Below are 27,439 nucleotides of genomic sequence, written 5' to 3' on the forward strand. Positions count from 1 at the left end.
CCACAGACTTTAAGAGTTTACAGTTCAGGTAGACCAAGAGGCTAGAAGTTAAGATGTGAATGGAGACAAGCAGGAAAAAAAACACAGGCAATGAGTATAAATAGTTTGAGAGGCGTGAAGGAGAGGGAGAAATATCTCTGAGGTGCACAGCAGATGGATCTCTAATGTTGAAGGCACAGGAGAGCCTTGGGGGGAGGGGGAGCAGGACATCAGGGAGTAACTGTGTTTAATATCCTTTCCCCTGGCAACCTTTAAAGGTCAGGGTTGTCAGTTGACCTGAAAAGTCCCAGACAGGCCTGCTCCCAAGAGATCAGGGTTCAAATCCCCATCCCCAGACATAAAACTTGCCTGGTGATCTTGGTCCAATCACAACCTCTCAGCCTAAACTAACTCACAGGGTTGTTTGTGGGGATTAAATAAGGCGGGGGAGAACCAAGTATACCATCTTGAACTCCTACCTGTAAACCACTCTGTGATCCTCGGGTGGAAGGCAATAGAGAAATTTAATAAATCCTGTTAAATAAATAGAACCTGAAACCTCAGCACTGGCAGAAGTCTGGTAGAAGACTGAGTTGAGCAGGCAAGCAAAGAAGATCTTACTCCTAGTGTTTATGCCAGTCATAGCAAGCCCAGAATTACTATTTTTTTACTGTTGACCAAATGCAGTAGAAGCTGGAGAGATACTCATTCCAATCTCTCCTGGAAGAATAGAGCCCTGAGTGCATGTAGGAGCTTGCTTCAGCATCAGACCATGATTAAACACCCAGAGGCTCTGGCTAAAATACTGTAGCTATGCTGCTTAGTAGGAGATTACATGGAACATGCATTTTCAGCTTCCAAATTGTAAATTAGAGTATACACATGCTAGCCTGGGGAAATTTCCTGATAGTTGTGTGGTTCTAAAATTCAGCCTCTTTGCCCCTCTGCACACCTTTTGACCTATAGGACACAACTCCTTTCAGTACTTCATCTCTGTGCCCTCTAATAATATGTAAAGTTGTAGTCAAATTATTTAAAAGGTTTTATGCCTTATGATAGTGGCACACTTTTCTTAGCCGTAATTTAATTTCCACTTTGATTTACACTCATGGGGTTGCATTTCACATTAAAATGTATTTTTTCTTTTTATAAAAAAAGAAATCTAATTACACAGAGGTTCATTTATGTAACTATAATATGAAATAAATTATATAGAGGTCATTTATGCAACCATAAACTTTTGATTGTGCAAAGTACTACATCAGAGGTTAGGTATTTGCATTTTCTCTACACTGAAGCAACCTCATTACTGACGATTTACTTAAAAATTATGATTAGATAGTCCCCCCCCCCCATTTTAATCATCTATGTCCTAAGAGTTACTTTTTTTCATGGTCAGAACTAATAGGAAACATCAACCTGACTGTTGTTAATTGATGCTATCTTTTATGTTTCTTTCATACATAAATAGTGTAAATATATATTGTACATAAATATTGTGCAAAATATTGTAAATAAAATATATTTTTTAGAAGTGTAAGAAAACATTTTGCATCATTATCTATTTACTAAGGTCCTAATCCAATCATGCCAGCACATCAGCATGTACTGGTGTGTATGAGTAAAAGGTAAAGGTACCCCTGCCCGTACGGGCCAGTCTTGACAGACTCTGGGGTTGTGCGCCCATCTCATTCAAGAGGCCGGGGGCCAGCGCTGTCCGGAGACACTTCCGGGTCATGTGGCCAGCGTGACAAAGCTGCATCTGGCGAGCCAGAGCTGCACACGGAAACGCTGTTTACCTTCCCGCTGGTAAGCGGTCCCTATTTATCTACTTGCACCCGGAGGTGCTTTCGAACTGCTAGGTTGGCAGGCGCGGTGTGTATGAGAGCATATAATTCCAGCCCCTAAGATGCAATTGGATTCTTAATGACTATGATTAAAAAGTTTAACAAATTTATTTTAAGCATCTTTCCCCTGTCTGTCTCCTACACATATATTAGGTCCCATATCTACCAACCCTGCTACAACATACAATGTTGCCAGGTTGAATGAATGAATCTTTATCTGCGTCAGCCATCAGCCATAGCAACACAATAACATTACGAGACACACAGAACAAAACAGAAAGTCGATTATATAAAACACGGTTCTGCATAGCAGTGGTCAAATTCATCGGCTGATGACCTGCGCCACAAACTAGTTTTAATGAACACCCATATCAGAGTGCTTTGTAAATTGATAGTCATAGCCTTTTATGCTCTTCCACATCCATTTAATGTTCTTTTATATCCTTATAGTCTTTTGTATATATACCTTCTGTTTTAATAATTGTAGCTTTCCAAACGTTTTACAGATTTTAAATTATTGTACACCACCCTACTTATGCTGGTCTATGACCGTAATAAAGATTTGATTGATTGATATGTCCTATATGCACTATACATTTAAAGCATTCTTACAGAACTTTTAGAGATGGCTTCCCCCAAAGCTTTCTGGGAACTCTGATTCGTTATGGGTGCTGAGAGTTGTTGGGAGACTCCTATTGCCCTCACAAATTTCCAGAGTTCCCTGGAAAGAGGGATTCACGGTTAAGCCGCTCGGAGAATTGTCAGTCATACTGTGAGGGAAGTCGTCTCCTAACAAATCTTATCACTCTTAACAAATTACAGTTCCCAGGATTCTTTGGGAACACCATGAATGTTAAAGTGAGAAGAGGGCTTTGACTGTATGGTGCAGTTGTGATCATACACAGATGTTCCATCAGACACTTTAGAATTTTGAATGGAAAGAGATTGCCATTCAGTCATTTTTTCCAGTTGCTTTTTAATGTTGTGTTGTAATTTGTTTTTTAAGTTGTATTTCAATCAACTTGTTTTATTATTGGTTGTTAGCTGCCCTGAGCCTGGTCTTGGCTTTGGAGGGCGGGGTATATTATTATTATTATTATTATTATTATTATTATTATTAGTGCCTTGAAACAAAGTAAAACCAAAACTTTCAAATAGATGCAGTGTCACATAAACACATTAAGAGTCAATAATAAAACACTAAAGGAGATCATCGGCTAATAATAACTAATGTATAATGATACCCTTTCCGCACATGACACAAGGTTAATCACCAACGATTCCAGCTAAAATAGCCACAATAACAACAATTGTATTATTCAAATGCCAAGGAGAATATGGAAGTTGTTCCATGTTTGGTTCTGTGCCTGTGCAGACCAGCTGGAACATTCTAGATCTTGGACCAGGAAGCTGGTATTTGTGCCTCCTCCCCTCAAGGTGAGGTATCTGGCCAGTTCCTTATTCTTCAAGCCCTCTTCTGCCAAGTTCCTTTATAGCCACATCCCAAAACAAAATCTAGAGGGACACTAGAAACAGGGGAAGGCTGGGAGATTATACAGGTGACCACTTGAAGAGCACACGTTACACGTAGTGAACATATTTCTTTTGTCTCTGTACATTCCCATATTTGGTTCACCAACCCGCTTGGTTGGGAGGGCACCTATGCCCTCAGGAAAAATAAAGTTGAAAAGCAAATGAAAAGGGATGGATTTGGACTGGCAGAAAAAGTTGAAGGTTGACATTGGTACAGTCAGAATGAACATCATAGGACAGGGGGATAGTGGCTAATAGCCTATTAGGATGGTAATAGATTTATTAACGGTAGGTTTCTGTGAGGAAATCAAGAAGCTGATGTTTAAGAGTAGGCTTTTCCTAGTCTTCATCCCTGAGCCAGCACAAACATGAGAGTGGAATTATCAGCTTGGGGAATAGCACAAACAGTTTAATTAGTGTCTGTTACGCAAATCATATTTATGATCTCAGTGACCCTGGTATCAGCATCTCAGAGGAGTGACAGTATGTGCTGAACTTAGTTGGCATAAGGTGCTCTGTTGATGGTGCAAACCAAAATGAAGCAGGGAGAGCCTGCTATGATGAGAAAGTGACAGCATCCTCATACCTTCCTTTCTGTGAATGACACACAACCACAAAGATGTCCAATGCCACACTGTGGACTTGGGGAGGAACTGCAGCCTGTCCAGTATAGGTTCAGGCATTGTCACTTCTGGAGAAACCTCCACCAAGACAGGAAGCTGTATTTCTGGGTATGGAAATCACTGTAGGTGGAATTGTTTGCATAGGTGCCAAAGCATAATGAGCAACAGAAACAACCACGGCAGCAGAAGGTTGTCTATGTCACTCCTTGGCCACTCATACATTGCCTTCTTTAAGGAAGATTTAAAAATTAACACAGGTCCAGGGGCAAGGAACAATAGGGGATGTAGAAATGGACACCTTAGGAGTTAAAAAATGATGCTGGACAACTATTTCTGTCTGCCCTCAAAATGAGGCTACAAAGATGGTTATTGTGATACCTGCTGCTCTTTGCCACAACGATGCCCTCCGATTACAAAAGTCTGCTGAGTAAATTTCAGGAAATGTCAAATTCGGTTCACGCTCTTCTCCCAAATAGACTAGAAATTATCATGTCACAGGCGATTTCAGGTCAATGCCCAACTAAACGTCGAGATATTTACATTCCTTAGTGAGCCTGTGGGCACCAGTTGCCAGCTAGATCTCTAGAATGTTCCCAGGGGTGCTTTATGCTAGCACAGAACTCATAGATAAGAATGCACAGAGACCACAAAGAAGAATAAATTTGCCACTCTGTCCCTCTTACTTTCTCTTTGGCTAATGTGAATTGCTATAGAGAACAGTGAAGCTCTACACTGGTGAGGAGGGGGAAGGACAGAGAGCTAGAAAGATTGAGAGCAGGGAGGGGGGGAAGCTTCTTAAATATTTGGACAGTCAGTGCCAGCGTGTGCAGAGGAAAGTAAGACAACATGAGAGTAGAGCCACTTAAGGAATTCAATTTCTGTACATTCTGATGCTGATTTATCTGATCTGTACTTCCTAGACAAAATGGCACGAATCTGAAAATAGTCTTAGGATTTTGCACTTCTTCAAATTTTGCAATGCTTTTTTTCTTTTTTTTGCTTATGCATACACACACACACACACTCTTAGATATGCATGAACTGAAACAAAAAAAACCCACCTAAATTCATATTTTGTGCTAGAATATGTATCTAAATTTGGTATTTAGTATAAACATATGCATTTAATAAGAGTTTTGTATAATTTTCAAAAATTGTTGATTAATATGTAAACCAGATGGGATGGATTTATTAATACGAATCCATGATTATGTGAAATTGGCACAGACCTGAAACAGATTGAGCTATCCATCCAAACGTGAGCAGGGAACAGGAGAGGGAAGGAAAGAGAGCCAGAGAAATGCTTTCAGAAGGGGGTAGTAGTAGTAGTAGTAGTAGTAGTGAAGATTTGTGTTGTGAAGAGATAGAGTGGAAAGGAATGAGACAAGAGGATGGAGGCCCTCCTTCACCCCAGTCTCTAAGCCATGACATTTCCATTTTATCTATTTCCTATGGTATTTCTATCCCATCTTTGAAACCAATTCCCCAAGTGGCTTACCAAAAATCTGACCTATTTAAGTTCTCAATATTCCACCCCACCCAATGGGGCATGGCAGTGCAATCTGAATCAGGGTTGATTCAGAGCGGATGGGGCCACCAGTGGACTGCTTATTACACTGGAGACATAATTCTAATACACTGTCCCTGTGCAAGTCACACGTTAAGAAACATGGCCCCAAATGAGGAAACAGCAGACTTCTCAGCATACCGTTAGATGCGGGCAGATGTCAGGGTTTGGCAGAGCTCTGATGGGTATGTGACAGAAGCGGGAAGCCTGGGGATTGACTTTTGAGAGCAGGGCAGTGATTTATGGAATTTGGCACAGGCTGTGAGGCTCAGCGGAAGAGGAATGGCCAGAGCTGGGAGATGGGTGTGCAGGATGTGTCAGAGGAAGAGGCTGTTCAGGCGAGGGACAGGCCGGTTGAATCCACACCACCCCCTGCCCCAGTGTCTACTGGAACAAGGAGGGGCTTGAAGAAAGAAGAGCAGTGATAGTTTCCATGTAGGAAAAGACAACCTGGGTTTGTGTGGTCCCATTGTTGCTGCAAGCGCTCTGCAGGATGAACACCTGGGAACAGCTGCTTGCGGCCTAGAAGTGGGGGCGACAGGACCGTGGGAATTTCTGTGTACTTTTGTCAATTAAAAAGTAACTTTCAGACGTGTGTCTTCCCTGGCTGGTGCCTAGGACAGCAGTTTATAAAATGTACACAACTTCAGCGGGCGTTTAAATCAGTGCTTATTGTAGCCTTTCTTGGGACTGACAAGTTTTTAAATAGCTCTTCATTCCTGACAACTTTGGAGCAGCAATGTATATTCAATTTCCCTACACTTCATTGACTCAAAACATTTTTGCTTCACTCCTTGATTACTGGTTAGCATTGGCATGCTAGAAAGAACCCCTGAACCGAAGAAAGCAAAACACAAGATCTTCTAAAAATATATCTTTAAGAACTCCGTTGCCACCTGACAGAATTGAAATAGCTGGCTTGCTCTGCAGAATTTATAATGTCTCTTGTTTTTCTGTAATGGCCTACTTTAAGCAGTAAAACAATTACATACTAAACAATAATGTGATGGGCTGCTTTAGCTAATGTACTTTTGGATGAGATACTTCTCATATTAGAACATTCCCAGCCTCTGTTTTATTATAAAGCTGTTCACTAGTGGACACACACCAGTGCATGCTTAGGCCTGTTGGTTTCAATAGGCTTAAGCATGTTTACATCTACGCTAAATTATGGCCTAAGGATGCTAGCATGAATACTTAATTGGAAATAAATTCTTTGGGAAAAGGCCAAGCATATGCTCCAAATGTACCAATCTGCTCATGATGTCTACTAGATAATTCTTAAAAGTTAAATGTTGAATGATACATTCCCAATATATATCTACCAGTAGTTCACTGCTATAGTATTAGCTTTCTTTCTTTTTTATTTTCTTTTTTTGAGTAAATACATAGTCATTTAACTTAGAGGAGTCCTGATGGGACAGGCCAGCCAGAAGCAAGACATGAAGGCAATAGCTTCCCTCACATTGTAGGTTCCTAGCAGCTTGTATTGACTGGTGATGTGTCTTTGAACCTCTGGTTGTGTTCAAGAGTAGAATCTGTATGAAATTTGTAAAATCCCCAAGTTCTTTTTATAGCGGTGGCAGCAGAAAAACACAATTTGAAGTTAAGGTTTCCAAAATGCATTGGGCCATTTCACACATCAGCTACCTATGTCATAACTGTCTGTGTCACTCTGAGGAACTACGCTTTCACACAGAATAAGCAAGCACAACCAATATTCATCTTAGAAATGTTACAAGGTATAGTCAAGTGAAAATTTATCATTGAGGTAGATTAGCCTTTAAGTTCCCTATGTGCCTCTACACTGAAGGCTCAGAAGGAAACGCATTTGGAATCCTCACCTAAATGTCAATTTAAAGGTATCTTAGAAATCCAATACTTTCAGTGAAAATAACGAAAGCAAAAAAAAAAAGAGAAAAGCCTTAAACTTGTTATTTATTTAAGCAAAGCAACCTACCTTTCGAGAATGGATTTCTTTCACATACAATGGAAGTAGAAATTCAGATATACCTTCAAGTCGAATTCCTTTTTTGGTGACTCTCAGATTCCCCATTCCATCCTAGAAGCAATAATATACAAATGTGTGTATATGCCATTGAGTTGGGCATCTAATCACTATATACAATGCATTTCTTACTCCCATCAAACCTCAGGTTTAGAAGGTTAATGCTAAAAGCAATGTAAGTGCAGGGGGAAGTGAGTATGCCTGTCTGATTATGAGATGATTCATGACATGAATGCACATCTGTCATTGTTTTTTGATAGGCACATTGCCTACTGGCAACATACTTTAAAAACTTCAGCACATATTTCTTTGACAGGTACCTTTCTATAGTCTGAGCTACCTAGTTCATAAAACTCTAGGTTGGTTATCCTCCTTTATAAGAGTAATATGGATAGGGCCCATGTTTATATGGAAATGTAGAGCTACCAGGAGGGAAGCCATCTGTAGCCTGAAGATTTGAACTTGCAGGTATGTGAAAAGCTTGTGATCAACAGGCATAGCATACTACTGCATAGTCCATATGAGATTTCAAATTTAACGTTTTACATAAAATCATAGAATTGTAGAGTTGGAAGAGACCCCGAGGGTCATATAGTCAAAACACCCTGGAGTACAGTGGTACCTCGGGTTACAAACACTTCGGGTTACAAACTCTGCTAACCCAGTAGTAGTACCTCGGGTTAAGAACTTTACCTCAGGATGAGAACAGAAATCGTTCGCCGGTGGCGTGGCAGCGACGAAAGGCCCCATTAGCTAAAGTGGTACCTCGGTATAGAATGGTTTCAGGTTAAGAATGGATGTCCGGACAAATTAAGTTCGTAACCAGAGGTACCACTGTACAGGAATCTCGACTAAATCATATGTTGACAGGTGGCCATCCAACCTCTGCTTTAAAATCTCCAAGAATGAAGAGTCCACCATCTCTTGTGGGAGTCTATACAAATGTCAAAGGATTCTCTTAGATTCCCAATCAATAATGAGGTTCCTGGCCACTTCACTCAGAAAATGGATTTGCCACAATTACTTTGGAGCACACCAAGCATAGTAAATGCAGACAGGCCCATGTTCATGGACATATACTGGAGAATTCCTGGTACATATTCTGAGGGGTCATTTTTTAAAAAAACAAGAACATGGAAATCTTTTTCACTATTTGTGTTTTCACTGTGGGAAAATTCAGTGTATAAACTGTGAAGTTGCAGAGTGTTCTTTTGGGGATATAACAGCATGATTCCATGCATGTTGTCTTGAGATCCTTGGGGCATGCTAGATAAACATGCTAGATAAATAAGAGCCTATGGAAGGACAATGGTATTTTATACAGTGTGGCTCCCTCAACTTGCCTATACAAGGCAAGATTACAAGGCAGAGGAAATATGCATTTTTAAAAAATGGTGAATGTCTTGCTTTTGCCAGGCAGAGGGTTACAACACATAAGGGGTGTTGCTTTTAGACACCCTGACTTTGTCCTGTATGAAATGCTGGCAGATGTCAATCATTACATGTCCAACTGTTCATCAAATGTTCTCTTACTGTTAAATATTATTCTGTAACTGGCACAAAATATTGTTAAATGTGACACAACAGAAGTTTCGAAACTGCTTTCCAGGAAGATATTGGGCATGCACTCTCAGTTCACAATGGATGATAGTGAGATGTGATTTGAACGATGGAGATCCACTCATGGGAACTGGGAGACCAACATCTAGAGGGTCACAGGTTTCACATCCCTGCCCTACAACATGTTCTCCAAATTCCTATGCAATGCCCTGAGATTCTTTGTCAAACATGTAGAGGTTCCTTGGTAGATTTTGTATGGTAAAGGTAGGAAGTTTGAAACAACATTGCAATTTACTACTGCATGTCAGCCATCTATACTGTTAAGTGCTGAACACCATTGCATGCCTGATATTAAATACTGTTGGATGGCAATATTCAGGCAAGTGTAACATATAAATATACTACCACACAAATAATATTTGGGAAATTCTCGACATCAAAACTGCTTATTGTTGAAAATCACTGGTAAGTACATTGATTTCAACTTTAAAATATACAGCTTCTCAACAATGGTTCATCCTCCATTCTCCACTAACGCCTGCCTACTGAGACTGAAGAGTTACATTATGAGGACAATTTCTCCAAAGCACATCACAACAACTGAAATAATGAAATGTTTTCTAGAATAAAATATTAGCGCAGAGCTTCAAATACAAAATATTTAAAATTTAATAGGATGAATGAATTGGAGCTCAATTTAAACATGAGAAGAAAAATGCAACTCTCTCCCTTTTGAAAATAACATTTTCCTGTGTTTGTGAACAGCAGAACCTTAGGTACATCTAATACAAGTAGAACAGTAGCTAGTCACATTGAAATAATAATGGTCCGTACATATATGATTTTCTACCAGAGGTCATGCTGATCTTCCAGCATGGGTAGGGAGCATGGAATACCTGCCTTGCCACCTCCTCCTCTTCTTATTTTTATTAGAAGAAAAAAATATTATTTATCCCCAGCCACTCTGGGCAGCTTCCAACAAAATATTAAAATACAGTAATGCATCAAACATTAAAAGCTTCCCTAAACAAGGCTACCTTCAGGTGTCTTCTAAAAGTCTGGGAGTTTTTGACATCTGGTGGAAGGGTGTTCCACAGGGCAGGTGCCACTACCGAGAAGGCCCTCTGCCTGGTTCCCTGTAACTTGGCTTCTCGCAGTGAGGGAACTGCCAGAAGGCCCTCAGTGCTGGACCTCAGTGTCCGGGTAGAACAAGGGGGTTGGAGACGCTAACTCTCTATGGCTACAGGTAAATCTTAAGCCTGAGATGATCAGGCTGCTGATGAAGCCAAGGCTAATGACAAAAGAAGTGCGACTATAGAACCCACAAACTGACTACAGCACCTTGCATTCCATGCCCTGAGAGCTTAGATGTGGAGGGAGCCAAGACAAGCTAAACAGGGCCACAATGTTAGGAAAGAAAAAGACAGTCATCCACACCATACATTTAAAGCATGTTTAGCACCCATTAATTGACTCATAGAATTGTAGAGTTGGAAGGGGCCTCCAGGGTCATCAAGCCCAACTCCCTGCAATGCAGGAATCTCAGCTAATGTATCCATGACAGAAGACCGTACCAACCTCTACTTAAAAACCTCCAAGGAAAGAGAGCCCACCACCTCCTGAGGGAGACCGTACCACTGACAAACAGCTCTTGGTGTCAGAAAGTTCTTCCTGATGTTTAAGTTGGAATCTCTTTTCTTGTAACTTGGAGCCATTGGTTCAAGTCCTACCCTCCTGAGCAGGAGAAAACTAGCATGTTCTCCCTTCCATGTGGCAACCCATGACTTCCCTCAGAATCTGGCTGCCAGGGCAGAGGTCAGTGGAGGGAAAAGCCAGCCAACCAGCCAAGTCTCAGGGGGGTACCTGCCTGGAGGCAGACTCCATATACAAAATCCAGTCCAGTCCTAAGGTCAGGAGCATCTCAGATGATCCAGGGGTCAAGAAAGTCAAGGGCCTAAGGTCATAAGAAACAAGAATCAGCAAGGCCTGGTTAGGAATGACTGGAGTTGTTTCCAGCAACTGACTGAGGCTGGAATCCCTGCTTAAGAAAGCTGGAGCCAGCTGGTTCTCATCAGGAGCAAGAAGGCTGATCAGCAGCAGGTGGAGTCACTTTGCCTTCTGCTCCTTCAGGCTGCTGCTCAGCAGGTGAAACCGAGTCCTAACCCATGACAGAATCTTGGGTTTGAATGGGCGTTAGATGTGCTTTAAATATACAGTGCAGATGTTATTCATGAACTGTGTCCTTTCGGTACAGTTGGGATCCCTTTTGAATTTCATTTTTAGTTTAATATTGTGTATATAGTATAATAATCACCTTAAGCACCTACCAATGTTAAAAACACTTCCTGGGTCTTTGATCCCAAGTAACAAGTTCCTTAACCTACTGCCACCAGACTGTTAGAATTCCTGATCTGTGATTGCAATCATGGGATTTTTGTCTATCACACGACGGTGTATGTTTTGACTCCACAGAGTGGGAAGTGATGAAGACAGGATGTTTGTGTTACTGTGCTCCATGAAGTGGGACTATTGTCCTTTGTTCTTTTCCTCTTTGCTGTCTGAGGCTAGAGACAGAGGGAGCCATGTTGCAGTGCTCCCTGTGTGTTTATATGTAAATAAGGTAGATTAGCCAAAATGCTGAGTTGCTGAGGTCTGCGCAAACTCTGCGGATCCCTAAGTGTGCCGGTTTCGGTTGGCATCGGTCGCTGTGATGTTCAGGTTGAAGAAAGCTTATGAAGCTCCCTAATGATCGACCAGGAGGGAGGGAACTTGCCAGTCGGGCATGTATCTCTGCCAGGGTCCTACTCGAGTGTAGGCTGAACACCTGACACAGACAAGTATGGAGGTCTCTTGCTTGGGCAGGGTGGAAGAGCATCTCTTTTGCTTTCACCATTCCCAAAGACAGCCTGATTGAATCTCCATCTTTTCAGCCTGTGGAAAAGGAAAGGATGAGGACAGGAGAACAGACACTGGGAAGGACTGTAGGTTTGCCCACAGAAGGCTTTATTCTAAAAAGGTGTTAAAAGGACAATGCTAATTCAATTGTTCTCCATTTGATGACTGTTCAAGTCAGAATAGCATCAGGTCCAAGACTTTCATAATTATAAACGGTTAGAAAGGAAAGATACCCTGTTAGGGATTTAGTAAATGTATTAAATCCAGCAGGATTTAGATTTATTTAATCTATAGGGATACACCAAGATCCTTAAGAAAGCTATTTCCTCTCTCGTTAGAAAGAGATCAATTATGGCATGAGAATGCAACCAATTGAAAAATAATGAGGTTCATGGAATTCAATCATGCTCCTCATGCTAACACCAGGGAACATTTAAGCTATTGGGTCTGGAAAAAAAGGGAAATGATAAGCACTTTAAGGACCCATCAGATGGATGTAATATATAAAACTGCAAATGTGAAATGAACATGGGATATTTTTAAAGAAGCAGAAGATTATTTTGGCGTGGGGCAGACAGGAGGAGGACAAGTTTAATTCTTTTTAGTCAGCACATTGAAAATCCCTTCAAGCAACAAAGGTATGTGGAATGCCTTAAAAATGTCACTTTTCTTTATCCTTTAAAATGTCACTTTTCTTTATCCAGTAACCCTAACTGAATGAAGTAGTATTTTATACACACCATTAGACAGAGCTGATAGACAATCTAGGGGCAGATGAGCCTTGATGGGAACTCTACGCAGGCCACACACTATATCCCTCTGTGTTTTCTGGGTTGGAACATGTCTTCAGACTATGATAATGCCTCTTTCCTCCCCCCCCCCTCCAAGATGGAGGATGGAATAGGAAGAGCTGCATCAGTGGCTCCATGCACTCTTGCCTATGGCACAGTCCACCAATGACATCATGAAGCCCTTGGAAGTTGACCAGTCAGGGAATATGGCCCTCAGGATGAAAATGTCCCTGTTCCCCACACCTGATTCTTTGTAATGTCTGGTTTGAGCCTCAGGATGGTCCTACTTAAGGCTACTGAACCCCAAATCCTATGCTCTGCACCCTCCACAATTTTGTCATGGTTGTTAAAGAAAACTAGAAAAATAGTATTTTTGAAAACAATTTTAACATGAAAACAACACAGAGGTGTTAACGGGGATGAAATGTTATAAAACGTAGAGCTGAGCTGCCACTTGGAAGATAACAGGAATCAGGGAATAAATGCACTATTATTACGGTAAAACAAAACTACTGGCCTGACACACTCCAAGAAAATGCAAATAACAACAACTTGGGAAACAGCATCTATTTGTTTCTTAGGAAACCAAAAGTTTCAACAGGCAAATGCGAAGAATAAGGATTCCAATGTTAAACTGTGGGCCTGATACGAATGGCTGAAGAACAAATAGCTTACACATGGTTAATAGGCACAAATCTTGTACACTAGAGATAGGCAGCTATTTCCCCATAGACTCGATGTTGTTCCCAAAGCGCGCACGCGTGTGTGTATATATATACACGCACTGTTTCTCTTGCAATGTTTTTCTGTGCTTTCCAGTTGTATTAAATAGCCACCTTCCACACTGGAATATTCTGTGGCCTACAAATAATGTAAAATAAATGATACTGTGTTTGTGTACACATGCTCCATAAGTGGGAAACCGGTACTGTAGGATGGTGTCTGCAGTGTGAAAATACACTTCTGGAGTTGAAGAATACTGGAAGTGCCTATTCCTTGTCAACACTGTTCTTTTTCTCTCCCCCGCCCCCATTTCTTGTGAAATCCTGGGCATCTCAGGAACTGCCTCAGGATCAGGCAGACTGGCAAAGAATTGCACAATTGCTTGTTTGGTGTCTGACAGACCTTGATACCAGAATGCTAGCTTCCCCCTCCTCCCCCAAAAAATCAATACTGCAAAATTATTTGATGCTGGGTAACATGAATTATTGCTTTTGTGTTTTTGTGTAATCACAATACCTTTGGAAATGAAATTATCTTTCACACACCGCCTATAATTGGTAAGGTGCCAAAGCCAAGGCTTAAAGTTCTCATTATAACTTGAGAATTCATAAAGTAAAAAGATAGATAAAAACAAGCATGAGCCAAAAAGCGGGAGGGGGGATTAACATTATGAGACCCCTGGAGTTTTAACTAACAGGACCTTGAAGACTAGAAACCAGCTTTGGCCTAGGAGATTTTAATAGTTCCAGATTGCCAGTTTTCAAAATGTACTTGTACTTGTGTGATGTACTTCTCAGGAAATTGTACCTGTGTGTATTTAGGAACATCATAACATACAAGATATTAAAAAGGATCTAATCATACCTTCTGCCCTTAGATCACATCATCCTAGAAACAATATTCTAAGTGAGTACATGGCATTGATGCACATGAGAGACTTAATGTACAGGCTCATAGATTATTGATATCTATCTTCTGCCATGTTGAGGGTATGTTAAAAGGAGGCTTCTGAACAATGTTTTGAGTTTGTCCTCTCTTCCCCATTGAAATAATACCTCAGATTGTCGTTCTGAATTTTTGAAGGGCAGATGGCCCTTTCAGAATGCATGAATGCACCTAGGTTTATGTAGTGCAGTGATGGGGAGGGGATGATGATGGGCAAATACTCCATAAATGTGCAGAATATTACAATGGTAGGTCTTAATTTATGGCCTTAGCCTTGCATTTCAGACAATTCAACTCTCTTCTTTGATATCCCATACTACCATTGCATTGGGGGATAAGGACAGTGATGTGTCTGAATCTTGCATCTTCAAAACTAGACCCAGATTTTCTCCTCCTTTTTGAAGTGTCAGTCTAGAGATGCACAGTACACAGTACACATCTAAAGTTAGATGTCAAGGCACTCTTCCTTGGAAACTGATTCCATGGAATTAAAACAGTACCTACTTCCAAGCAAAGGTGTTTAGGTCTAAGCTACAAAAATACATACATCACCATCTAGTGAATTACTGGATGACAAATTGTTTGCAAGTTAAAAATAAGGCATTCTGGGTCTTCCAAAGAGTGAGAAACAAGTATAATAAAACATACCTTTTATCTCAGTCTACTAAATACGAACAAGTAAGTCCCTCCACTTTCTCCAGAGTCGATAATTGCTAGGAGAGTATTATTTATTATGGGTATTACCCAGCCACAGTTAAATACACTTAAGTGCCTAACAATAGCCCTATTTGGGTGTTCAAGCAACATGTGTGGAAGTGTATGGGCTCATGTGCTGGCCCCACCTTCAGTATCGTGAAACCATGTGACCACCCCAACCTTCTGCCACTGAGCAGGGAGACCCAAAGGGGACTTCTAATTGTGTTCAGATGAATGTGCTTATCAGCCTCTGTATATTTTATTTTTGTGCATACATACACATGCAATGTTAATTCTGCCCTAAGTCCTACTGAGTCCAATGGAATTTAAGTGCTTACCATTCAAGTCCCATTCAAATCAATGGGACTTTGAAGAATCAACGACAATGCAAGCTTACCTTACATTACAGAATATGATAAAACCTTCATACGACTCCCTTTATCAAAACAATCTTAGCTTAACTTTGAATATATCAGGGCTTTGGGTGAATGAGCAGGCTGACTTTCAGTGGCTGCACTGGGGTATTGAGGAATGCCAGTTAATTTAATGACACATTAAACTGATTAAACTCTTCTCGAGAAGTAAAAATTTGCATTTGTCAAGTTTGATATAACATTCTCTCCCAACTCAGAAGTAATCAGTTAAAATAATCACTTTCCATTGTGACATTATTAAGATTAAGCATTTGTTACTAATGTTTGTCTTGAAAGTTGATGACGCTAATGCTTTTTCACAAAAGTGTAGGTGATTTATTAAATCAAGGAGATGGCGTTGGATCTACTGCACTATAAGATTTGCATTTCATCCCGAAAGAAACAAAACTTGAGATCTATACACTGGGCTCACTTACTGAAAGAAGAAGAATAAGCTGAGCATAAAATGAGGATTCTTGATGGGTGAAATCATATCCAGAATGAGTCCATGGATTTCAATGGGTCTGCTCTGAGTATAGAATTGGATATCACCCAATGGAGCCAACACAGGGAACATACATAGGCTCATAGAATTATAGAATTTGAATGGACCACAAAGAATCATCTAGTCCAGGCATAGGCAAACTCCGGCCCTCCAGATGTTTGGGACTACAATTCCCATCATCCCTGACCGCTGGTCCTGTTAGCTAGAGATGATGGGAATTGTAGTCCCAAACGTCCGGAGTTTGCCTATGCCTGATCTAGTTCTGCAATGCAGGAATCTTTTGCCTAGAGGCTTCATAGTTTTCAGAACTCAAGAGGAACTGATGCAACCATACTGGATGCATTTATCACTTTATGCCACTTGGGGTGGGGAGAGAGATGGAGGCAGCATTGATTCTCTCTCTTTCTGCCAGTATACAAGCAACAGGAGAGGACAAACTTGTTTGATATTAATTGAAAAGCAAGCTCGGCTGTTCTGAATAGTGAGGCTTGGTTTCATGTAACTTCTTATTCTGATGTAAAAAAATATATAAGTAACATCATTCATCTTCACAAGTCTTCCCTTGGCCATGCTAAATGAGGTGTTACATTATGTATGTTTGGTTGTTCATTGTGTTAATTGTATGAAAAATTCTTATCACAGCAGAACTCCCTACAAAATGAAATGAAAATCTCTCCAAATATAACCTTGTATAAATCAAAGCTAGACATGTCTTTCTACCTTACCAATTCCCACCATGCTTCAAACAGATAAGGAAAAGTTAGAAGAGTGTCAATGAAGAAGGATTTTAGGAGGGTTTATAGATAAGTTCTCCCAAATCAATTTTTAGTCTCTGTCCTTTTCACTGCTGTAAGCATCGCAGTTTGTCCTAATCGTCCTTGAATCCAAATATCTTATCATTGGGTTTAATTTATGATGTCAACTTTCCCGACATTTATTGCGCATTTTATTGATCAGCAAAAAGTATGTATACTTTGTCAGTTCATAACCACAAACAGATGTTTTGCTATAATTGTGTCATGAATATGACAAAATTTACGACATTCTATCAGCAGTGAAACAGAAGCAAAAATTTTATTGGAATGGAAGAACTCAAAGCCTTTATTCCTAGCTTTTATGGCTTGAATATAATCTATATTTTTATTGCTGGGTACACACACAGAGTGCTTTGAACGAACCTTATTTATTATTATAGGACATGAAAAGTGAAGGGCTTGGGGGACAACTGTTGAAAAAACAGCCTTAAGGCATTTGTATACCAGAGATACATGCTGTTTGCTGTTTTAAATTCCTCCTATAAATTATTCTAGGAGACTTTTAGCTGTTTGCGGGTGTAGCCCTCAACATACTTAATGGAAGCAAGAATAATGAAAATCAATGTTGTTACATATGAGTCAACTTGGTTAGGCTTGGGCAGTGCTGAGGTTCTGGCATGTAGAAGACCCAAGAATGATGAGATACTGACTTGCAAATTTCAGTTATGGGGAAAGGCAATTTCCATTGCTTTAAAAGTAAAGTTTCTTTTCTCAGAATCTGACAGAGAAGAACATATGATTAGGAACATTTTAGAATGAAGAAGGAATTTCCCTGTTACACTAGGAAAGAAATCAGAAACATAACCATGCTCATCCCCCCGGTCACTTCCTTAACAGTTTGTAATACAGAGTTTGTATTTCACTGCCACAAAGCACTGAAAGTTGACATTGTCAGTGAACTTTCCACTATGGTTTTAGTTCTGGGTAGTAATAATAATAATATTAATTTATTATTTATATCCCGCCCATCTGGCTGGGCCTCCCCAGCCACTCTGGGCGGCTTCCATAGAAACCAAAAATACAGTAAAATATCACACGTTAAAAACTTCCCTGAACAGGGCTGCCTTAAGATGTCTTCTGAATGTCAGGTAGTTGTTTATCGCTTTGACATCTGCTGGAAGGGCGTTCCACAGGGCGGGCGCCACTACCGACAAGGCCCTCTGCCTGGTTCCCTGTAGCTTTGCTTCTCGAAATGAGGGAACCGCCAGAAGGCCCTCGGCGCTGGACCTCAGCGTCCAGGCAGAATGATGGGGGTGGAGACACTCCTTCAGGTATACTGGACCGAGGCCGAGGGTAGCCCTTTGATCTCATCAGCTTATCTTAAGAAGAGAGTTTCTTTCATCCCGCATTTTGTTGTTTTTCACCTCACTTAAAGAGAACCTTTCGGAGCCCTTTGCCCTATTGATTTGCAACATCAACCTTATGAATAACATGTTGCCAATTGCAGTGTTGTCTCCCTCATTTTGGAAGCATCCTTCAAAGTTGTCTTTTGGTATGACTTTTGTTATGCATTCTGACAAAGTCTCAAAACAACTTTCTTCCAACCCATTGTAAAACACACACACGTGTGTGTGTGTGTGTGTGTGTGTGTGTGTATCTAGGCCAGTCGTGGGGAACTTCTGGTCTGTGCACCTAATGAGGCACACTAAAACCTCATTTGGCCCACAAGGTCATTTTGGCCATGTTCTCCTCACCTCCCTTACACCTGACTTCACATACGATGTTAGTTAGTGCTATTTTTCTAGAAAAAGAGGTGCCAGAACTCACCACAAACACCTCCCTTGTTCTCACCTACCTGAGAGGTGACGGAACTGAGTTTCCACTGAAAAAGAGCCCTGTGGGGCATATATAGACACAGCTGTGCCAAAAACAGGTTTTCAGGTGCTAGCAAACCCCTATACATAGCACCCTATGTGGCGCTTTGCAAGCCCTGATTGTTGGTGTTTGTAGAGTGCTGAGTTTGGTGCTTTGCGGCCCTGATGATCATGACCACCCCATTTTCTTTTTCTGTTACCCCCTTATTTCTCTCTCTTCTCCCTTTTACTAATGCGATCAAACCCCTTTACATTGAATTCACAATGTGTGAGGGGAGAGCATTAATGAAAGTTTGTCGTTGGGTTTCCTTGAATTCCACCCTTCCTCCACACAACAATGATTTAGTAGCAGCATATCTCCTCCCAGTTCTATGTGCATCTAGCTTACATATTACCTGCAGGTATCCTATCTAATGAAAATCTGCCCATTTCTTTTAAGACAACATGATAGAAAATATCATAGCTTGCCTGAGCAGTTGGGTAGCTGTTTGACCCTGACTTGTGGCTTCATCCCTCAACTCCTGGCTCACCTCAGACTGCTGTTTTCTCTTCTACAAATGACTATTTAAAGTGTGAGGAAGAGTCATGTTTGCTGAATTAGCTGTTTCAGGCAAAATACAAGTTGTTAGGCTTGGTATGTATATTTTATTGAAGGCTCTTTTTTTAAAAAAAACCTGAAACAAAGGTGAAAGTATATGGGCTGAAATCTTGCAGTCATCTACTATGGAGTGAGTGGTTTAAGGGTTGCAGACTTAAATAGTGCTATTTGTACTTCCAGCTTTATGCCATTTTACATTCTGAGAGTCACCCTATGGTGATGATTATATGACATGCAAGACTTTTCTCTTTCTAGCCATTTCTTCATCTGCAGGCTTTGCCTGATGGATTATTGCATTAAAGGTCTGTTTGATTATGTGCTTTTTAGCAAATGGCTTAAGCAAAGTCCTGGAGAGTGAAGAACTGGCTGATGGTGCGTTAGCAGTGCATATACTCCAAAAATTAAGATAGCAGCTGTTGGAGAAAAACACAACAGACAGTGGGCATGTAATGAGATTATTAAAGAGCATTATGATCATTTCATAGGGTGGGCTAATCCAACTGCCAACAAAGAAACAAGCTACATATAATTTGTAGTGTGTGTGTGTCACCATGTGACATAATTCACAATTGCGTGTCGAGGTCCCCAGGGCCCCCCCCAATAACTCACACATCACACCAAATTTTTTGTTTAAGGTTTTTGGCATAATTTTGGCCACAACTTTATTAAAATACAAACATGTGAGTTGTTGCTTAGGCATTGGTTGCGACTATCTGCCCCCACCGTGAGGGACAGATTGACATTCTGCACACCTGCGAAAGTCAGAAAAGGGGAATACACTTGGGGGTAGCGACGGAGCAGGGAACCTGCCCTCAGCCCTCCCCAAATGCAGCCAGAAGCTCTTGCAGTGGCCCGAGCCCCCTTGACAGGGTGGACAAGCAATAGTTAGCCCCCAATTCCTTTAACGGAATCCCTTGCAGCAGCAGCATTAGAGGGGCAGGCACAGCCAATCCATGCCCCTCAACCAACCAAACCATAAACCAATGCCTAACCGCAACTTTACAAGTTGTGACGATTTGCTACGCAGTAGGCAAAAACCAAATGGCCCCAGCCAATCAGCCAGATGGACAAAATTCCTACCGGGCTCCTGCCCCAAGAGCAGATGACCCCATGACAGGCATAGCAAGGTCAAAGCGAATAACTCTAAATATAGGGGGGGGGGCGGGCAATCCGATGCACGGCGAAAAGAGGAAGCCCTAGCCTCATGCAAGGAGTTTTAGCATTTCTGGCTGTCAATCAACAAATGGCAACATTAACTTCTTCCCAACAACAAGGGAAGCCCAATCATATCAGTGGCCAATGATCAATTAGCCCGTCCCACAACTTTGGAGTGTCCTGGCGGGCCCCCACCGCAACACGTGCTCTCCATGAAGGAGAACACGCTTTGTAATACAAAACTTTATTAGGAAATGTAAAATACTTTTCAGAAAAAAGAAGATATCTGGTTAAAAAGTGGTAATTGAGAGTTTAAGAGCTTAGCCCCAAAAATACTGTAAGGAGCATGTCATGGAAGCATGAACTGGGACCTGCCAACCTGCAGGGGTTGTGGAAAACATTACGGATGAGGCTAAATTATGTCTCCTTTGTGTATGAGTTCATGCTCCAAAACACACCTCCCATTTTTGCCTGTTTGGGTGAACTTGTTGCAAGCACTTTCTGAAATTGATTTTAAATTGCAAATAACAAAACCTGCTCATACAAGGAAAACAGAGCTTAGTAGTTATACAGAAAAGAAAGAAAAACACCAGCTGATGGTTGTAGTTTTAGACATTCCAAGAAAGGCAGTCAAATGAAAGCATCTATCCATGAGTCAATGAAGGGTGAAAACCATGTTTGATTGTCTTAACTAAATAAGTAAAAGGATAACAAGTCATGTAGAAGATTTGAGTCTTTCCCTTTCCAGATCAATATTCATTTTGTGAAATGGTTAATTTGTCCAGAAGCAAAATGTTCCATCCTTGTGAAATCCAGGCTTCAAAAAGATTTGCATTTAAAGTTTTCCAATTTTTTTGCAATCACTGATCTAGCTGCAGTTAATAAATGGGGGATGAGGTCTTTATTGGTTATGTTCTTACACCAAGAATTAAAATAAGATAGTGGGGCTAATTTGGGGTCTGATTAATTGTTTCATAACCTTTTTGAGTTTGGGGGAAATCACCACGTGTACTTGAGAGCCAGGAAAATTGCATTCCTGCCAGCAAAGGTTGGATGTGTTAGGATTAATTCTGCATAATCTGGTTGGGCACATGTACCAGTGATGTGCTATGTTTAAAGCATCTTCTCATGTTCTAACTGAGATGGATGCAAATGGTAGATTATTCCAAATTATTCCCCAGAGTTGTTCCTCTAGTTCTTCTCCAAAAGCTTTCCCCCATTTTAAGTCTTAATAAAATGAGAGCAAGGATAGCTAATTGTGTGAGAATTTTAGATAGTTGGGAGATTATTCCTTTCCCCAGTGAGTTAGTCGAGTTGAGTAGTTGCCTAAAACTATTTAAACTGTGTAGTGCTTGAGTCCTTAAAAGGTAAAGGTAAAGGTACCCCTGCCCGTACGGGCCAGTCTTGACAGACTCTGGGGTTGTGCGCCCATCTCACTTAAGAGGCCAAGGGCCAGCGCTGTCCGGAGACACTTCCGGGTCACGTGGCCAGCGTGACATCGCTGCTCTGGCGAGCCAGAGCCGCACACAGAAACGCCGTTTACCTTCCCGCTGGTAAGCGGTCCCTATTTATCTACTTGCACCCGGAGGTGCTTTCGAACTGCTAGGTTGGCAGGCGCTGGGACCGAGCAGCGGGAGCGCACCCCGCCGCAGGGATTCGAACCGCCGACCTTTCGATCGGCAAGTCCTAGGCGCTGAGGCTTTAACCCACAGCGCCACCTGCGTCCCTGCTTGAGTCCTTACATTTGGCTTATTTAGAAAATGTAAAATCTGGTGTATCTCTAACCAGCCACATGGTATATCCCAATATAAAAATTATTTCTGGTGCTACAAGGGGCTTGTATTTAGTTTAGAAGTAAAATCAAAATGATATTCTGTACATGAGCAGAGTCTTTATACCATTTTAGGTTTGGTATCACTCTACCTCATTGTTTCTTGGGTTTTATGAGATAGCCAAGGTCTCTTGTTGGCATGAATAAAATTTAGTAGCTTTTTGGTAGTTATTAACTTGAGAGATGGGTATGCTTATTGGTAAGACTCTGAATAAGTAAAGAAGGTATGATAATAGCATCATTTTTGTTTTAGAAACTCTGACTAACTATGAGTATGTTAGTTTTGACCAATTTTTTAGTTTAGTTGTTAAATCTTTTATCAGGGGATTAAGGTTCAATTTTTCTAGTTTAGATAGATTCTAAGGTATATTCACTCTGTTATTTAAAGGAGGTATTACAGTGTTTTAGGCCAGTTGTTTTGTGTCAATGCACTTGTAATTTTAGAGGGGTGAATCAACCCACATTTGCTGAAGTTAATGGTAAACCCAGATATCTTGCCAGATATAACAAGTTGATGCATAGCAGCAGATAATGAGGTTTCAGGGTCAGGAAGGAATAGAGCAACATTCCCCAAATAATTCAGAACATTTTAAATCATGTCTTTCAAAATATCCAATAGAAAGGTTTAGGCGATAACACGGGCATGGCCCAAGATATTAAGATGACCAACTTCTGAGTTGTGAATAATAATACAAACTGGCATAATTTTTGTACCTTGCTGACATATGTGTATGGTTTATTAGTTCTGAATTGGCTAAGCACCAAGCATAAAAGTAATTGTGTTAATGTAATATGTTGTATGCTTTAAAAGTGGGTGGTTTGCGTGGGTTTTGCAACAGGTGAGATGTTCTGCTTCTATCAAAATAATCATTAAGTACAAGATTAAAGTTACCACTTATCACCACTTCGCCTTGTTTAAATGAGTGCAGTAATGTAAAAGCTTCATCTAGAAATTATTCTTGTTAGGTATTAGGTACATAAACAGAGCATAATGTCAGCCAGGAGTTATCTAACAGTCCTTTGAGGAAGATAAATCTTCCATTAGGGTCACTTAGTGCATCTTTTAAGTGAAAATCAAGTCTAGGAGAAATCCAGGTTGCTGACTCCCTACTTTTGCAAGTTCCTTGTAAGGTGTACCAATCTCCACCTTGATTCAGGAGGAAGGGATATGTATCAGTGTTGTGTTTCTTTTTCTTTTTAAAATATGTCTTTTATTTAAAAAGTAAGGTCTGGGTTATCTGGGTAGACCATACCCTTCGTATTTTAAGTTTGATATTAATTTTAATTGGAGTACTCATTTACGTTCCAAGTTAGTGCAGATAAGATTAATTTAAACATGCAGCATATACCAGGCAATAGATCTATTATGCACCATAGTAATTTCAGCATTATTATCATATTCCATCAGAATAAAGATGCTCGGAATTCATAAAGGGATTAACTGTCCCTCCTGCCACTACCTATTCCTTTCAGCCTTCCTAACAGAATAATCCCTACACCTGCAGATGAGAGTGGAATAGTCCATCTCTTCATCAGCCAAATTCTCATGAGCTAAAGTGAAATTAGGAGGCTCACACATTAACCCCTCCTCCCCCCTTTCATGCAGAAGCAGAAAATGTTTTACATGGTTATATTGCAAACAAAAATAAAGGAATAATAGTCCAATTCTTGCTTGTTTTGGTTATAGAGGTCATAGCTCTTGGACAAACTTACTAGTTGGTAGCTTGATTTGGGAGGCAACAACATTATTTACTTTCAAGCCTTTACATTTAATTAACAGGGCTTGTTTTCCACAAAGGAAAAGAAATCAGTCAGATTCATTTTCTCTTGTTTTCCTATGTGGGTTTCACTGGTTCTACACATTTGTGTTGTGATGTTTATGTTTATGTTCTGTTTTCATTGGGTTAAATTGTATGTGTGCATGTGTGTTTGAAATGAGAATCAACTTTGCCTTTGCCTTGGGGGCAGAAAAAAATCTTTCAAAACAGATAAAGAAATAAAAGTCCTCTGCTATAAAGATTGACAAATCAACTGAGGAAAGAGCTTTTGTAGATGGTAGACAATGGAGATAACACTTTAATTTTAGCATTCACTTGATCTTAGCCAAAAGGCCGAGAAGCGATTAGCATTCAATAGTTTTGCAATAAAAATCCAGACAGTTAAATAAAATACATACTTGGAAAATAAGAGTTTTCAAGCATCTTCTTTCTCAAAAATTCAACCCTGCAATACACTTCGGGAAGATTCACTAATGATGAATCACTCAAGAACTACACTCAGATAAGAAGTGCTTTGGGAGGTGTTGTAACCCTTAATCAACAGGTTCAGTTATTGCTAAACTTGTATCAATGATGCTGTATTTGTACTGAGCGACAGAGGATTTCAGGGCAAACTTATTCCTCGCTTTCTGTCTCAGTAGCTCAGGGTACCATATCTGAAACTTATTTCTCCTGATTTATTCTTATTAGAATAATGTAAGTAAGTTGAGGTTGCTCACTATCAAACACCATATTTATCTACTTGCGCTTGATGTGCTTTTGAACTGCTAGGTGGGCAGGAGCTGGGCCTGAACAATGGGAACTCACCCTGTCGCAGGGATTCGAACCTCTGACCTTCTGATCGGCGAGCCCTAGGCTCTGTGGTTTAGACCACAGCGCCACCGAAGTCCTGATAATGGCCTCACATTCAGTCCTCTAAAAATGTCCTTCCTGAAACATGTAAGACAGGATTTCTGTTTGCTCCTAACAAAACTGGATGTTTGAAAACATATGAAAATACACCTATATTTTGAATCAAACTTCTCACTCAGCTCTTTATTTACACTGTCATTTCCCTCTGCCCTCTCCCCTGAATTGAAACAGTTGGCTCTTCAATGTTGGAAGAAAATTTCCATTTGTAGATTGCTGCGGGAGGATGCAGTGCTTCGGCAGAGCAGAACTTTCCCTTTTGCTCAGCTGAGAGAAGTGTTTCTTAAGGGGCTGGCTAGCTGCAGCATCACAGCTTGATGCTGTTGAGGAAATATCTCTCTGAGCTTACAAGTAGTGCCTGGAACAGAAGGGGGTCTATAAAAGAGTGCAGCCATGTGGTAACAAAGAGAATGGGGGAAAGCCTAGGGGCAAGCAGGTGCCCTGTGGTTCGCAACAGTAATGGCCAGTGTGATGGAGGTGGAGCTGCTCTCCTGATACCAGGTATACTGCAACCTACCTGGCTGGGGATGGGAAGGGGCTTGGCTCCCACTGCAGTGATCTGCTCTGACCTCAGCAAAATGCTCAGTTCAATAAAGAACCAAGCTATGCTGTTTTTCTAGAAAAATAGGTGCCGGAACTCACCACGAATTGTTCTTTTTTTATGGCAATGGCACCCACCTGAGAGGTGCTGGAACTAAGTTTCAGCGAGTTTTGGCTGGGGGGGGGTAGCTTGTGGTTCGATTCCTCATCAGTCAATCAAGTGAGGAGGGGGCTGAGGCTTCTTCTCCTCTCTTTGACTAAAAGTATGCTTGGCTCCCAAAAAAGCAATGCATTATTACTGCCAAGTGCCATTCATCATCTGGGTTCTTAAATGCTTTGTGGTATTAATTATTTATGGGGCAAAGCCAACTCAGCATTTGATATGTTAAAAAATGGATACAAAGCTGCTTTTGATTTATACATTTCAAAATGTAAAGTGTCACGAGTCTTCAAAGCCAGCTCGTTTCTGCAGCTTACAGCCTTCAAATCAAATAAAGCTTATCAGAAAGGGTATGGACACTACCTTGTTTGGTTTTGTTGAAGTAATCTACTTAGAGAGCAGCTTCAAATGGAACAAAGATGCGTGGAGGGTAAAGGTGCAACGAAATTCCCCTTCTCTTTTCCTCGCTTCCGATTTTAGCGTCCAGAGTTGGCCTCAAACTTTCCTGGGGCCCCTAGATTTCTGGAACTCACTCTCTGTGGGTAAGATCTGCGAGTCAATTTGGACTAGTGATGATCCAAATCTTGTTGTTGTTGTTAGTCCCTTTCTCCAAATTTGTTTTGGCTAAAGGTAAAGGGACCCCTGACCATTAGGTCCAGGTGTGACCGACTCTGGGGTTGCAGTGCTCATCTCGCTTTATTGGCCGAGGGAGCTGGCGTACAGCCTCTGGGTCATGTGGCCAGCATGACTAAGCTGCTTCTGGTGAACCAGAGCAGCGCACGGAAACGCCGTTTACCTTCCCGCCAGAGCGGTACCTATTTATCTACTTTGATGTAGGGATGGGTAAAAAGCAAAGGCAAAACCACAAGCCACCTTCAGGAGAGAATAACATGGACTCTTGGGAGTGGGAGAGAAGCCTAGTGGAAATGACATCGCTTTTTTCCAACCAGGTCCTAGCATGATGGTACATCACAATGTAGCATTGTTCCCTAAGTGGTTGGGGGAAAACGATGTTGCATAGGAGCACTTCAGGCACTTGTTAGCAGAGGAGAGAGAAAGTAAACTTCAAAACACAAGAAAAAAAGAGGCATTTTGGCTACTACTTTCAGTAAGCCTCCATCTTGGACAGTTAAGTAGTACTTACAGTGCCAGCCCTACAGATGTGTCTGCAAAATGGAGAGGGCTCTTCTCTATATCCTGAGCTTTATTTTAGACTTAATATTAGAAGTGGGGAAAGATGAAACTTGAGACTGTTGTTCCTATGATTTCCCCTTGTTACATTGTAATGTTTTGATTGGGTGATTCATGACTGATTCTCACATCTGCCTCGACTGTAGCAGCCACCGGTTGGACTGGCTTGTAATGCCTGAAGTCTAGAACAGTCACATGTGAGGCATCAAAACACACTGAACTTAGCACATGTTAACAGTCTTTGTCGACTGTCGCAGCAAATGTATGCACCGTTCCATCCATGCCATTAGATAGCGTCCAACTGCCTCTGTGTGCAACGTTCGCAGTGATAAGAAAGTGAAAAGCTCCATGGGAAATTATCAAATCTGACTTGCACTGGACTTATGGTGCTAGAGGCAGTGGTGAAAAATGATCCTCTCAGCAGGTAAATATGCATACTTTTATTCCATGCATTTATATTGCTTCCAATGGATGTCTTAATCAGATGCATAATATTTTAAAATATTATCAAATCTGTCTTTCATTGTATTGATCTGAGAGCAAGTTGCAACAAAAGGGGGACC

The 27,439-nt window shown here is 40.9% G+C and overlaps 1 protein-coding gene across 2 annotated transcripts in view; it reads right to left on the reverse strand.

Annotated features, from left to right (window-relative positions):
• The window catches only part of SGCZ (sarcoglycan zeta), a 554,931-nt gene that overhangs the window by 115,747 nt on the left and 411,745 nt on the right, over window positions 1–27,439 (reverse strand). Inside the window, exon 3 of one of the 2 annotated variants that reach the window (XM_079989843.1) lies at window positions 7,510–7,611. The exons of the other annotated variant lie outside the window; for it this stretch is intronic. Within the exon in view, the coding sequence (XP_079845969.1) occupies window positions 7,510–7,611 (102 nt within the window). The remainder of the gene's footprint in view (window positions 1–7,509; window positions 7,612–27,439) is intronic. 2 annotated transcript variants of the gene reach the window in all.

This window comes from Podarcis cretensis (assembly GCF_951804945.1).
Source record: "Podarcis cretensis genome assembly, chromosome: 9".
Lineage (NCBI taxonomy): Eukaryota > Metazoa > Chordata > Lepidosauria > Squamata > Lacertidae > Podarcis > Podarcis cretensis.